This window comes from Xiphias gladius, chromosome 14, assembly GCF_016859285.1.
Source record: "Xiphias gladius isolate SHS-SW01 ecotype Sanya breed wild chromosome 14, ASM1685928v1, whole genome shotgun sequence".
Classification (NCBI taxonomy): domain Eukaryota; kingdom Metazoa; phylum Chordata; class Actinopteri; order Istiophoriformes; family Xiphiidae; genus Xiphias; species Xiphias gladius.
The window spans coordinates 13279480-13294855 of NC_053413.1; the positions used below are offsets into that span (position 1 = coordinate 13279480).

A 15376-nucleotide genomic window follows, 5' to 3' on the forward strand; every position below is an offset into this window, starting at 1 on the left:
CATAAATTAACCAACATTTTCTGGTGGGGCATTAGTATTTAATGGATAAAATTAGGTTTTTAGGGGAATAATACAAACACGATATCATTGCCCCCCCCCCCAAACACAGAGACAAAAACATAAAATCACTTGGTTCTGTTCAAATGATGCACAGACACACCTATTGACAAATTATTGATTGGCCAAAGGTGAGCTTTCTTACCTGCTCTCCAGAACACAAAAACCTTTCTGTGTTGCACATCCATTAGGCTCAGTGCTCCTGTAAATCAATGGGTGCTTTGTACGACTTCTCTCACCCACTGGCCTTATCTGATGCACTCTTTGTTGACTCATACAGATAATATAGGGATGGAGAAAGCTGAAGCCACTTTGCCGTAACTTAGTAACGGGGTGGAGCTTTTCATCCTCTTAGCTGCTCCGCAGGGTTGTTGCTTTTTCAGTGTTTTATACCCAAGAGGTTTTAAATCTGATTTTATCAAAGGAACGCATATGAAAACCGTTGAGTTTTCACATTTCCTTCTTAATATCCCTGCACCAAGCATCGTGGCAATTCAAAATTACTTTAACTTAAAGGGTCACTTAAGGAAAGTCAAAAAACTTTTTGATGGCGGAAAAAGGATATGGGAGAAACGTTTAACATGTTCATACCTGACAGTTGTAACTCATTCATATACAGTGAGTGTATGAGGCCAATTAAACACCAAGTCAACTCCAAACCAGAGGGTTCACTCAGTTCGATCTGTTGCTATCATGCGTACATTCAAAGGAGAACACGCCAGGCAGAAATAACCCCAACCTTATTTTTCTATGTGTGTTTTAGATAAGAATATTCTATATCAATTAATGATAAACCTGACTTCAACAAACAGTTAAATGGAAACATTTTATTGCTTCGTTTACCATCAGATATGTAATTTAATCAGTTAATTTCCTTTAAGTTATTTTTCAGTTCTCTGTCCCTCCACCAGTCATTTCTTTCTTCTCTTCCTGTATCCACTCTTGCCTCCTATCTCATCTTCTTCATCATCGTCTTCCTCATCGTCATCACTATCGGCTTCAATGCTGCCATACTCCTTCTCCTGTTCCTGCCATTCTCTTGCCATAAGTCTCTGAAAGACTTCATACTCCTCCGCTGACGCCTTTGCAACCGCTGTGAGGAAGGTGTCCTGGTCAACGTTAAGGATGGTGTCCAGTTTAGGGTTGATGATGATCGTCTGTCCTTTCTTGTCTGGGGTTTGGTACAGACCTCTCCGCTCCAGAAAACAGTGTCGGCAGCGAACCTCGTCTAAAGTGAATCGGAACAGCCTGGACTTCATCATCTCCGCTTGTTTGACACCCATTCGAAAGTAGACGTACTGTTGAAGGATGGATAAATAATACATGCTATTACAACTGACATTTTAAAGCTACAAAAAAATATTTCAAGCATATGTTTAATTACATTACAAGTCTGAAAGCAAATTCAATTTACTTTTTGGGAGACAGTACAAGGTTACTCAGCAGATATGACAAAATATTATCTGGATATAAAACAGATCAGATTATCACTGGCTAAATGGTAAGTTCCCAGGCTAATAGCAGTTCCATTCTGTAGAGACCTCCAAGTCATAACAAAACACTGTAATCTGTTCACACCCTCTGTTGCCTCAGAGCTGTGGAGTTCTAATATAGCCACCAGACGGAGAACTACAGTTGTGTACTGTTTCCATACACAATAATTCTTAAAAGTTTTTGAATTTGGAGTGGGCTCACACGGGAAAAAATGGAGACTAAAAAAGCCCTTCATGTCTGCGTGTTATTAATTTACACACTCTTGTCCCAAAATGCAATGCACAAAAGCAATGGAGGACCTGCCCACAGCTGAAACCAAGCTGTGGATGGTGGTGAAACAGAAAAGCTGTAGTGTGATTGACATCTGTCAGTGCAACTCTTATATCATTTCCTGCTAGTGCAAAAAGAATGTATAATTTCTTGTATACTGGAGAAAAAAAACAGTGTACTACGAAAATTAGTCGAAACTGGGACGCAGCCTACGTGACCAGAAAGCCCGCTGCAAGGGTGTTGTCTTTTACAGCTACTGTGGCCTTTGATATGATATTGGGTAACAGTTTGAGGAAGCCAGTAAATCTGCATCTGTTTACCATGGGAAAAGCAATTTACCACTGGGAACTGTGTCCCGCCTCAAGATGGAAGTTCAGTTCATTTTTGTTGTCAATCCTCATAGGTTTGTTATTAATTTGTTCCATATATTACTAAAGCAATTATCAGAACTGTCGGATAATAACATTCTGTTGATCTACAAATTGCTTAATCAACATTTTTCGCTTCAGTACGGTCTCATTCCTTTTTTGTTTAGTTTACTTGCTGACCTGAAACTTGTACTCCACCTGACCCAGATCCTCCAGTAGTACGCCCGGACTGTCTCTGAGGATGTTTGTGACCTGCTGGGCAGTAAACAGGCACTTCTCTCTGAGAAACACCGTCACATGTTTTATTGTCTTCACAGGCACAGTCAGGATCTGGGGGTAATGGGCCACAACTCTCTGAAGACTGCCTATGGGGAGATATAAGGTGATTATAATGCCTTAAAATTTAGAGCACCCAGTACATATCAAGTACTCTGGTCACGAAAAAAAAAAATGCTTCTACAATGTTAGGATAAACTGCGCTGCACAAAGATGATGATCTCACCTTCGACTAAACCTAGTTTCCGCAGGATGCCTATGCGCTGCTGAAGCTGCGATTCCTTGACAGTGTACAGTTCAGGACATTTCTGCAGCAGCTTCAGCACACTTGACGGATTGAGCCCCAAGATGAACAGAACTGAGAGAGTGGACAGAGCATGTTTGGCAGGGCTCTTTCCTCTGATTCTGGACACAGCCTCATATATCTGCTCTGCCTGGGTGTCTGTGAACCCCATATCAACTAAGGACTGCGGGGACAGCTCTGTGACTGGTTTCTCAGATACAGGACTGAGTTTATAGTTGTGTTGCGTTGACTGCAGAGTACTCTGGCTGGTGGAGGAACAGAACAATCCGCACCCGACGCATTGAGGCTGGGGGTGGCATCTCCCTAACTGAAGCGGACTGAGTAGAGAGGAGGCGGCTCTCCTCACAGCCCACCGGAGAACCTATAGAAAAGGAAATATGGCTATAAAACATTGTCAGTACTTATGTTCCCGATTTAGTTCCAGCTGTTGAACTATGCTGAACACTCAGAACAGGACAAAGGTCACTGTTTGGGCTGTGGAGCAAATACAGAGGAGAAATTAACAGAAGAGAGTTGCGACCTTAGCTGTGCTTTCGTTAGCTCAAGTTAGCAAACATCACGGTCAATAGGCTGTATGGCAATTACTGTCAGTCGTTTCTGCGACACTTTTGAAGTATGCGACTCATTAACGTTACATAACACGTCCAGTGGCTTAACATAACATAAGTGAGAACATTCCCTCGCTCTCTGGTTCACCTGACGCGCTGCCACGGCGGTCCCCATGCTGGTCCGTCGTACATATGTTCTCGTCCCTTCCGCTTTAACGTAGGGTATCGAGGACAAAGGTTCCGGTCCGGTCAAGTGTTTTGATATCCCTCCCGATGTGTCTTCACGTCAGCCATGGGTTTCTTTGAGCGAGTTACACTCACACGTTATACTATAAAAGGAAGACTGGTCCGACTCTTTTTATGTTTCAGTATTTTAAGCGTGACTGGAATGAATGGAAATATTTAGGTGGCCTGTTCTTTCGAATTACTCTGCAGCTGATGCAGATACCGTAAATAACTCAAACCTATTGGATTTTTTACATAGGAAAATAATTCGCTTGTTCAAGTTACTAACGAGGCCATTACGTGTTTTTACTCATGATGATATAAAGAATAAAGACAAGCCTACTAACCCAGCTGACAAATGAAATCCACTTTAGAAATATACACAGCAACAATTAGCCAGTCAGTTATACGTTATTTACCAGTCAGAAGAAAAACAAATAAATAAATAAATAATTCTAAATTCCAAAAATTAACAATGTTTGCATGGCACACACACACACAAAATAGTTCAGTAACAGTCAATTCCTCAATTAGTACCTTGAAAAATATAAAAAGAACAAGTTTGTGGTAAAATATTTATTAATGTATAAAAATAAATAGATAAAATATTGTAAATATACTTACAATTGGGAATAAAAACATTTGAGAATAAAATCATGAACAGAGAACAGATATTGTTTGTGGTCATGTGAATTTTGGTGGCAATGCTGGATCCCTCTGAATCATTACTATGATTTAGATAAATAAAATATTTCCAAAATCTAAAGAATAAATAAAATAGATTAAATAAAAAGGAAAAAAAAGATGTTAGTATGTACATGAGGACGCTTTTGCATTCCTGTGTTGCACATTGCTATCACAAATATTTCCACAAGTACTTTTTCACAACCAAACACCTTGGCAATGATGCTCATTACACTTGGTAGCAAACTGTATATACTTCATTAAGGCAATGGTGCATTTGTCTCCATAAGACTCTACTCTAGACATAATAGTGTTTGATTATGGCCTTGGACTAAAATAAGCTTCCCTTTTCTTATTTTGCACTTCATGTCCTCTTTGCACTGCTTCAAATAAAATGTTGGACCGATGCTTTAACCCCCCCCCCTTTAAATTCAGTCTTTAGTCCTCATGGAGGTACTTCTGGAGCTCAGTCTCCAGGGCAACCATTGACATCCTCTCATCCTCATCTTCCTCATCTTCCTCCTCCGGCAGAGTTTCATCACCATGATCTGGAAACAAGCCTTGCCTATCATAAACTGTAGGACTGGACTCTTGGTGCTGTGGTGAGCCTGTCAAAAGAAGAGAGTCTACTTCATTGTCATTCCTCTTGACAGCTAAGAACACAACAGAGTATACAAATTCTAAAACCTCTAAAATTCAGGAAGTGCAGGAAAGACAATAAAAAGTCATTGCTGGTGTGACAGTTGGAATCTCATCACATCTGAAGTAAAAAACATCGTTGGCCATAGTCAGTCTAGTTGTGAAGAATACTCACAATAGCTCACAATAGTTGCAGGAACCACCTCTGTCCAGCTGTACTCCGCCAGGGAAATGGGCTGGCTGATCCAGGACTGCAGCAGCAACTGGTCGAGAGTTGTTCTCTGAGCAGGATCAGGGTGCAGCAGCCCACACAACACACCGTTGAGCTCTGAAAGAATGAATAAGAGAAATTTCAGTGCTGAGTTGCAAAAAATGTTTTTGGAAACAGAAATGTTGACTCTCTGTGACAGCCAATGATAATGTTAGAGAAAAACTATTTTCAGCCAAAAGCAAAGAACAGCAGTATACCTGGAGAGAGGGGGAATGGGGGCTTGAGTTTGGCATCCAGGATCTCCCCCACATCACAGAAGGGGTTCTCACTGAATAGCAGAGTGTAGAGCAAAACCCCCAGAGACCACATCTCCAGCTCTGGACCCTCATAGCTACAGAAAAAAAACCAACAAGTAGACAAACGATAATTAAAATAAGCTTTGTGATATGGTGATAATATGATTTAACGATGGGCATATCCTTAAAACTTTAGTGTTTAACTGTACATCATTAAGTTTAATTGGTCATAAAAGGAATACAGGACTGAAACAGTGCTCTGACCTAGATTCTGTTGTCAGGTTTAATGATTTGAGCAAGCAGGATAGTTATTCCCCTTTTAACCTCAACTGTCAATACAACTGGACTGTTATCAAATTTCCTATGAGGAACAAACACCACGTGTCATTAACAGGCATTATATACTCACGGATTTCCCCGAAGTACCTCTGGGGAGCAGTACTCCAGTGTGCCACAGAAATTGTAAAAGCGCTTTCCAGGAGCCATCATGGCAGCAGAGCCGAAGTCTATAAGTCGAATGTGGAAACACTTGTCGATGATGATGTTCTCATCTTTTATGTCCCTGTGAAGGATGTTCTTAGTCCTCAGATAGAAGACAGCTGCCACCAGCTGAGAAAATGAAAGAACCTCCAGTTTAACAAGGAGCAAATGAACACTTCACTTCACATTTCAGACCCCACTCCCCTGTCAAATGAAATTTTTTAATCCATGTAAATACCTGTCTAAAGATGTAGCTGGCCAGGGGCTCATCCAGCCTTGGCTGCATGTCAATGAATTCAAAAAGGTCCAAACCATCTCCGTGTTTCTCCATCACCATCTGGAAGTAACTCCCATTCTCAAAAACCTCCAGAACCTAGTGGCACATACATGAACGATGCAGAGCAAATGAATTTAATATTAGAAACAAATGTTTCGGAAACCTTGTGACTTAAGTCTTCTGATGTGACAACCCCGTTACCTTGACAATGTTGTGGTGCTGAACTCGTGTCAGTATGGCGATCTCTTGGCTGACTCTTCCCAGCATGGGGTCATCTACCCAGCAGTCACTCACTATCCTGGCCTTACTGATGAACTTGACTATCACCTGTAAATTTTTGAAAATCTGGTAAAGAGGCCATGTCATCACAAACTTAACTGCTTGATCTACCCTTCTACACAGAAACTGCTGCTTATATAGGAATGGTATGATTTGGCATTAATAAATATTCTTACTTCTTGTCCATCGCAGCGCCTTAATGCCTTCCAGACAAAACCAAAGGCTCCTTTACCCACGGCTTTAAGTGGCTGGTACTCTTCTTCAAACTGCCCATCACAGGCTCGAGACTGCTCTAGGTCCATGGTGGAGCGTAATGCCTCTCCATGACTGGCTTCACCAATCCTCTGAGGGAAGAAATTAGTAAATGATGAATGAGTTGGAAGCAGAACAAAACATTCAAAACTTTGATAAAGAAATGTTATGTATCATACTAACTTATTACTTAAGATCTTTACTGCCACTGACCTCTCCTAGACTGGCTCCTGATTGGTTGTGCAGCGATCGATCTGTTTGCAATACTGTCCCCTGCTGGCCAGGCCTACTCATCCACACACAGAACATAGAGCTTCCATCAGGGAGGTTAGTCCTGCACACGTCACACTGCACATCTGAGGAGAACAAAAAAAGATACTGTTAATAGTCTATTTGCTTTACGTAAGAATATCTGTTGATTTTTATGGAGGGAAACAGAATAACAGTGAACACTGTCTTTTTACCAACCTACTCTTGTGCCATCTCTGTGGTATGCGCTTCCTTCAAATCGCCCCTCCAGTATCTCTGTAGTGTCTGAGGAAAGGGCCTGTCCATTTACCTTCTGTTTCTTAGGTGTAGATGTAGCAGGAATGTCTGTTATCGACTGAATTCCACCATTCATTTGCATGCAGAACTCCTCGTTTTTTCCTTTATGAATTGAAGAGAGAGCTGCCCACTGATCCTGCTCAACTAGGTCCTTTTCTAATTCTTCACTTGTGCTATTTCTGACCTCCACAGCAGTGCCCCCAGTCGCCACGGGCTCTGCCTCCTGGTCAGACCCTATCCCACATGGGGAGGGTGTCCGCAGGAGCTCGGCTGTATCGCAGGATGTCATGGAGTGTTGGTTGTCATCGTTGTACCCTCCGCCACTGAGCAGCTCTATACTACCACTCAGATCTAGGTCAGCAAGGGCCCGGGTCACCAGATCACCATTGCTGTTGAGATCCAAGAAGCAGCTGGCTGAGTTCACTATGTGTGCCGAGCGAGACTCCTCTGCTTGGTCTGGGTCAGAACCACCATGACCGGCAAACTTTTCACAGAAGCCAGAAGAAGACCTGGGAAATTGAGTTTCAACAAATTGATTACGAAGAACAACAGACTTCAGCACTAGATTGGCAAATCTTTTCCGAACAAACGCATCCGATTGTATTATTCTAATCAAAAGGCAGTGGGAAAATGTGAACATTGCTGAAGAATGTTGTCAGTTCCCTGTCCAATCTCAAACTGGCATATCACATCACAGCCAGATAGCTGTAAATTATGAGCTACTTCAGGCTACTTTGCCTGTAAAAGATACAAATGAAAAGCAGTTCTGTACAAATGGATGTTATGAAAAATAATTTTTTCAGTGATGTAGCACTTGAAGCACTGCTAATTTCTCCTTGTCTTTTAGCCTTGCTAACTGACATAAAAGATGGACTGTCTTAATAATTAGATGTTAGATGATATTTAAATGCAAATAAGGTTATAGCCAGTTGTATATTTAGTACTAAAAATGTGATGAATGCAATGTCTTTTAAGACAAAGAATCGCAGTTTGTCCCCTCACCTGCTCTCCATTGAGATGACCTCAAAGCTGGAGTCTTGGAGGACAGAGGCACATGACTGGTGGTCTTTGCCTCTATCAGGGGAGGTGCCACCCACCCTGCCAACAGCATGTCCTCTGTGATTGGGAGTGTCTAAACAGGGAAACAAAAAACAAAAAACACTGAAACATGCTCAATGCAGTTTCTTAAAGACAGCTCCTTTAATGCTGTTGATCACTGTAAGCATGTTGTGCAGAATGTTGTGGTAATTTTCCTCTGCGGTAAGAGTTTCAGTACTCATTCCAAAATGTACTGTAGTTCTGCAGTTTAGTTTCTGAGTTGCAAGGCAGAAGTACAAATTAAACATCGTATAAAAAAAAAAAAAAAGAAAAACTACTACAGTTTGGTTGTCTACCTGGAGATAATCTCACCTGGGATAATCTCAATGGCAGGCTGCTGTTTTTTCTGAACCTGCTGTTCTAGGTTACAGTGCGGTGGTTCGGCGAGAACCCGGCAGCAGTCGCCTTCTTCTGGAGGTTCAACCCAGGCAAATGTCTTGAGGAGTGCCTGAGTGGTATCTGCACTGTTTAGCTGGCTACTGCAGGGGGCAACCTGGGCCGCCTCCTCCATCAGCTCCATAGTGTCGTCGGCCCTGTAATGGTCATACTATAAAGGCAAAATTCTGGGAGGAAAAAAAAATCTTAAAATAATCTGGTGCTGGATTTTTAGGGGAATAATGATGGAAAAGCGTATGCATGATATGCAATTGCTCTCGCACTTTATAGTGCTTCATTAGGGTGGTGTGGGTTCGAGGTATCGGTCTACTTTTTTTAAGCTCTACAGCCAAAGTGTTGTGTTAGCACACTGTGATTATAGATCACGGAATCACAAAGAATGCACGATTATTGCTGTCATTGGGTCTTTCAAATAAATTAAATTAATCAGAAAACAAGATATTACATCAAAACATTTGAAAGTAGAAGTTGGCATTATAGAAACTGCTACTAGCTCACTCATCTGTTCTTGATTGGAGACATGTGCGTGTATTGAATGAATTTTAAAACCTCTCACAGATATCTTGTTGCTTATAATCAGCACATTCTTAGATTTCCAACTTTCAAGAAGCCGTTTTTGTTTTCTGCATTAGTCATTTGATATGAATAAGTCCCTCAAGATTTCTTTTTCCTTGCTGGAGAGACAGGATACATGCAACAGACAATAAAAATCTATTGTGAATTTCACATTTAATGATCATTATTCAATCAGAACTACACAAAAATCATTCAATAACTGCAAGTATAGCTGTAAAAAAGCCAATATCAAGTTGTAGGAGCATTTTTTGAAGCTGACATTGTCTCCCAGAGGGGCTCAGTTTGATCTTGTCTCAGGGCTGCTAGATCTTACTTTTTTTTTTTTTATTCGTAACAGGAGAGTGAAGAGTTTTAAGAGTATTAAAATCTCTTACTGTAGTCTGTCTTGTGATATAGACAGTTATTAACCAATAATGTACCGCATAACTGTTGGAGGAAGTTAATTATGTGTCATTCATGGAAATGCAAGGGAGATTTTATTAACACTGTAATACTGAACTGACTCATAAACTAAATGACATAACTTATACAACACTACAGCAATGCCATTGTAATATTTCTCTACAGATCTGGTCCATCATTCCATGTATTTCCAGGTAGGAACACACACATACTGTCTTTTAAGCCCTTGATGTTAGTCTTTCTTATCTGTCACTAAATCTGAAAAACAGTACTATCTTCAAACCAAACATGCTATGACATCATTTGTCCAACAGATGGCAAAAGAGAGGACTTTTAATACATTGTAAATCCAAATTCCAAGATCTTCAACTTCCAGTGTCACAGTCATTATCTTATTATATTATGTGGTGAAACTATGCTGATCCCTGACTGCAACAGCTAAATAACCCTGATCCTAAAAGTTTAGAAAAACACGGCCTAGAAAAAAAAATAAAAAAAGACAAAAATAAACTAATGTAAAAGCTTATTTGTTGAGGGAAAGTTGTAAATTAAAAAGTGTCTACTGGCTGGTTCGATACACAGAAAGGGTATCAGGCTTGACAACAGAGTTGCTGTTTCCCAGGTTTACTGCAAAGCTCATTAGATATACATGTTGTCCTGGGCTATTAAGTGACTAGATGCTGCTACAGAAGCTGTTGTCTGTCCATTTTTGAGAAAAAACAACAAGCCCAAGTTCTGTCTATTATTAATTCTAATGTCTGCTAGCATGCAACCTGTCCAAGTTAAACATGCTCACATTCAAGAAGTTTATCACCCTCGTCAAACACAGTCATTGAGTTCTTGAGCATAAAACAAGCAGGTGGCATATGTCAACAAGCCCACAGGGACGTTTACTTACATAACCACACGTGTAGAGGTGACTGCAGGAGGGGAAAGAGTTGACAAAGCGCTGCCCTGTTTATCCAGCCTGGTGCTGGTTCCAGTGAAGATCCTGCCTCTCCCTGTTGAGGTTCTTTCCATGACAGCCTGATGCACCATGGCCATATCTCCAGCCACCAGTGAGGACGGATCTAAGATTGAGAGAAGGAAGCAAATGATTAAATTACACACAGTGTAAACAAGTAGTATTGTATGACCAGACAAAATAATAATTTAAAAACATACAACGGTAATAAAATCGGAGTAAAAGAACAGAGTAAGAAACCATTGTGAGGAGCATTTAGGGAAAAAAAATAAAACAAAATGTGCGGTCAGACAGATATGACACATCACATATTTTTTTATATCACCCATATATGTTATTTTACCACACAGATAACACTTAAGACTAATCGCAACAAGTAGGTTGTGACACTATACCAACTTGTACACATCACAAATATAGATATAGATATAAATACAGATATAAATGCTCACCGCATTTTCCTGATACTCTGGATGAGGCTGTACTTGTACCAGCCGCTACTTGAGAATCAGGGAATGGACAGGCCTTTATGTCTGACATCCATCCATAAAAACCAGGAATCAGGAAAGTGACACTCTGTTGATGACAAAGCAGCCGTGACAGAAGTAAGGGTTGGCTCGGACCTCAATTCAAACAGCCCTGTTCAGCTGGGCATGTTAACTAACCTTTCCTAACAGCTCCTCCTTGCTGTAGCCAAACAGACTGAGGGCCAGGTGGTGTTGGATGCTGGAGATGGAGCCATCCGAGCGGAGCAGGAGGAGACCACTCAGAGGAGCAAACACCCAAACTGTTCCAGTGTACTCAAGTGCAGGGCTTGGGGAGATGAAACTGCTGTCCACTTTGCCCTCTTTGAGAGTCCAGACACATGTTGAAGATGCACAATTAGCTAACAGTAAGTCTACTCAATTACAAGATTTGGTGAACAAGTTCTTCAGTGTACATATAGTACATAGTCTTAACCTACAGTAATTGTTTTGCCTACTGAAACACTTAAAAGGGAAATAAATTAAACACTAGTTCCTAAACGTTGTGTGCATATCTATTTAGCAACTCCTCTGTTACTATTCTGTGAAAACCATGTATCTCCAAACTGTCAGTTTCATGAGCTAAAAAAAACAACAACAAAAAACAAAATACCAAAAACAAAACCCAAAGCCTTTTAACAGTCTTGTGACTTGCAGTTTTCAATTACTCCAATGGGTTTTTAAACATTTTGAATTAATTTGGAAATGCACGTTTTTCACTGGACAACAACAGTGTTGTGTATAACAATGATATTCCTTTACGTTGGTCTAATTTCAACTCCCACCCATTTGTTGATGCAGTTATGTTTTGGCATTCCTTGGCATGACTTGTTAAGATTTCTCCTAGCATTAAATAACTTTACTAACTTTGATAACTAGCATTTGACTCTTAGCCATGCTTGTCAATTACAACAGATTTTTATTACTTTTCCACCAGGATGTAACTGTTTCTTTAATCTATCCTCTGCATATTTTTCATATAAAGTCTGGAGTCTTATACTGCAAAATATTTGGGCAGGAATACAACATGATGGATTATGCACCAGTCTTCTCAAAATACCACTGAGTGTGTTTTTAATCCCTCTGTGACCTAGCCATAGGTACCAGTTTAGTCTTAACATCAAACTAAACAACTTACCAGAGGACTGCTCTTTTCCATGAGGTTGCTCACGGTTTTCAGAGTGTGAGGCTTCTGTCTTGTACACAGGGGAGGCGAGAGAGGAGTAAGGCTGCTTGTCCTGTGCATCTGATCTTTCAAAACTATCTGTTTGGCAGGTCAAACCAGTCCCATTGTTATGGTGCTGAGGTTTTCCACATAGTACTGCCCCCTGAAGTTTGATACACAATGGGACTGACGCCCCCCCTCTGCTTTTACCCCATTCTCTCTGAAACCTCAGCATCTAAAAGAAGGAAGGAAAAGCAAAGAAAAACATGGCAGACTTAAAGAAATACCTGATCTTCAAACGTTGTGGGATATAATTTCTTTTCTGTGTGTTCCTGAACTGTCTAACAAGCACATTGGCAAACAGAAACTTATAAGCAAAGCTTAAGAAAGGGAGCTTTCCTTAGCTGAGTGGTACAATTTCGGTCGTAAAGTGTGCTTACTTTGGGCAATGCATTACTGTGGAGAGGGATTTGTAAAGAGGGGATTAGCTCCTTAACAGACACCCCTTTTAACTCCTCGGGATGGTGGTATCCATGGAGATAGGCAAATGCCAAGTCACAGGTTAAGATGCTGCCCTAGAAATGACAACAAAAGTGTTACAAACAATTGTTTTAATGGGTTAGAAAACTGAAATATTTTACCAAGTAGGATATAACTGAAGATGGGAAAAGAGTAATACCATTAAGTTTTAAAATCATTTTTTCAAAAGACAGGAAAGCTGGAACTCATTGGAAATGTTGCCAAAAAGCAAAGAAAAATCCCACTACTAAGGCTGCTAAATAATGATGTACATACATCTTGTGAAAAGGAGAGAAAGGCTGATAATCGTTCTACATTTTCCATCAGGACAAGCGAGTGCTCTTCATTTTGTGACAGTTTGTGGGTACACACTGACACTGGCACCTCTCCAGATAGTGTCACAGCATCCATCTACAGAAAAAAGTATTAAACACACAAAACAAACTATTATATATTATACACAGACAGATTCTTGCAGTGGTGGTGTAGGAAATTAAAGACATTTGTCTGAATAGTAGCTCAGAGTTTTTTAGTCAGCATATTTCATACCACTTTTCCAGAAACAGCTGTAAGAGTTCCATCCACTAGCGGAAAATCCTCTTCCAATGCTTGTTCCAGGACCTGACTGGTTTTCTTCAAGAAACAGGACAGCTTTCTTCCAATCAGCTCATTAGTGGTGCACTCAAACAGTTTGCAGGCCTGTTCATTTGCTGACAAAATCTGAAATATGAACATAAAACATTTACAGGGTATGCTCTAGTTGCTTTATTGTTTGACCAGTTCTACTCAGCTGCCACTGCTCACATTAAGTGCATGGACAGTACCTCTCTGGTTTTATGGTCGACAGTTAGAATGACTTTGTTTGGGTTGAGGAGGGATGGAGATCCCGACAGGCCAAAGTTTCCAGAGGTTAGCTGACAGAACAGGCTTTCCTCTGTCTCTGACATAGTGGATGGGTGTGGCAGGCAGACAGCAGAAACGTGGGAGCCAGGGTGTAAGCTAGAGATTTGGTGGTTTCTTGCTGCGACAGAACTGCAAACATCCAAACGTTCACCTGTAAGCAATAAATGGGGATAGATTTAAAAAAACAAAACACCCAAAAAAATTAAACATCACTTTCTCCCACCCTTATCCTCACAATTAAGGCTGCCACTAACAATTATTTTGGTATTAGCACAAGGTGACATCCTCAAATAGCTTGTCATTGATGATCAGAACTGTTCGTGTGTCGACTGATTAATCATTTCAGCTCTACTCACAATTACAACCTAAACAGTGGCTTATTTTGCAAGGCCAGTGGCCTGTATGTGCCACGTTATACTTACCTGTCAAGGAACCAGGACAATAACGACGATGCAATGCCAAAAGTCTCCGCTTGTACAGCGGTCTCTGGGCGTATGGGTAGGACTTATTCAGGTCAAAGTCATCTTCCAGGAGATCAGAGGAGAGGTGGGGAACCACACAAATAGTGTCTCCTTTAATTCTGATGCGTTGGCTCGCCCCAAAACGAGCCTCAGACGACAGCGACATTGCTGTTGGTTATCCAGCTAGGACTGGAAATGATATAGACAGGTTATAGGTTCCAGCATCGTAATAATAGTGTGAACTGACATGTTAGCTGATTAGAGCAGACTCGGGTAGACACTATTATATTGATTGCCTTTGAGTTGCTCATGTACTAGCGTTTAATTTGAGGATGAAGTCCGATGCAGTACTCACCTCAAAGTCGTAGAAAGGTACAGATAACAGGCACAGCGATTTCAGTTGACGCTGGTTGACAAGGTAACGTTACCTCCCCCGCGCTACCAGGCTAGCAAGCCATCTGCTAACTTTGCTGCTATTGTTACCACACACAAAATGCCGCCGTGTGTTTGTTCCTGAAATAACAGGGTTTGCTGCTGCTGCAATTTAGAACGACTTTATCAAGATTTTTGACGTTACCGTAGCGTTAGCAGTATTTCGACACCATCCCAACAGGTCAGTCTTGAGCGAAAGCAGTTTTATTGCGATTATTAAGATTTCACCTCGTCCAGCTGTAGTTTTTGTAAACCGCGGGTTTCGAGCGCCAGGCGAGTTGACGATTGGATGAAGTCGCCTGTAGCCAATCAAATATCAGGCGTCAAGCAGTAAAAGCTCATTGGATAACTCGCCGGAAACGCCCGCCTTTGTTTCTATGGAAACAGTATCACGAGAGCAAAAAATATACAATGAAATGAATGAGGAACATGTCTCATATGTAAGCATTTTTCACATATCAAATAAATAACTCATACATTATTTTATCACGAAACACCAAAACACAACCGAACCCCAACAATTTTTTTTAAAGTCACAGACTTTTGCTGGAGTTTACAGTCTAACTTAGCAAACAATAAGTTTACATTAGCTAGGCTATATAATTTAATTTGTTGTACTGGGTTAAAAAAAAAAAAGAAGGCATCCATAGGATTAATAGAAAATTACTATAGATCTTTAAAACATATCACATGAGAATTATATGCTCTTTATTTGTATGTACAAATCTAA

General features: G+C 40.7%; 2 protein-coding genes across 2 annotated transcripts; both read right to left on the minus strand.

Moving 5' to 3' along the window:
• Nucleotides 1–869: 869 nt before the first annotated feature.
• On the minus strand, nt 870–3599 carry mterf4 (mitochondrial transcription termination factor 4). Its single transcript, XM_040143253.1, has 4 exons — nt 3466–3599; nt 2692–3130; nt 2370–2554; nt 870–1355 (listed from the first exon to the last, which is right to left on the minus strand). The coding sequence occupies exons 1-4, from the start codon at nt 3490–3492 to the stop codon at nt 969–971; spliced, it is 1038 nt and encodes a 345-aa protein (XP_039999187.1). The 5' UTR covers nt 3493–3599; the 3' UTR covers nt 870–968.
• A 501-nt stretch (nt 3600–4100) lies between these two features.
• Nucleotides 4101–14919, minus strand: pask (PAS domain containing serine/threonine kinase). Its single transcript, XM_040143249.1, has 21 exons — nt 14570–14919; nt 14176–14403; nt 13675–13904; nt 13400–13570; nt 13127–13261; nt 12772–12906; nt 12305–12566; nt 11308–11489; nt 11095–11218; nt 10577–10748; nt 8617–8837; nt 8209–8338; nt 7129–7715; nt 6874–7016; nt 6585–6752; nt 6331–6456; nt 6091–6225; nt 5782–5981; nt 5334–5467; nt 5041–5193; nt 4101–4834 (listed from the first exon to the last, which is right to left on the minus strand). Exons 2-21 carry the CDS (start codon nt 14378–14380, stop codon nt 4665–4667), a joined length of 3783 nt encoding a protein of 1260 aa, XP_039999183.1. The 5' UTR covers nt 14381–14403; nt 14570–14919; the 3' UTR covers nt 4101–4664.
• Between the last annotated feature and the right edge of the window lie 457 nt (nt 14920–15376).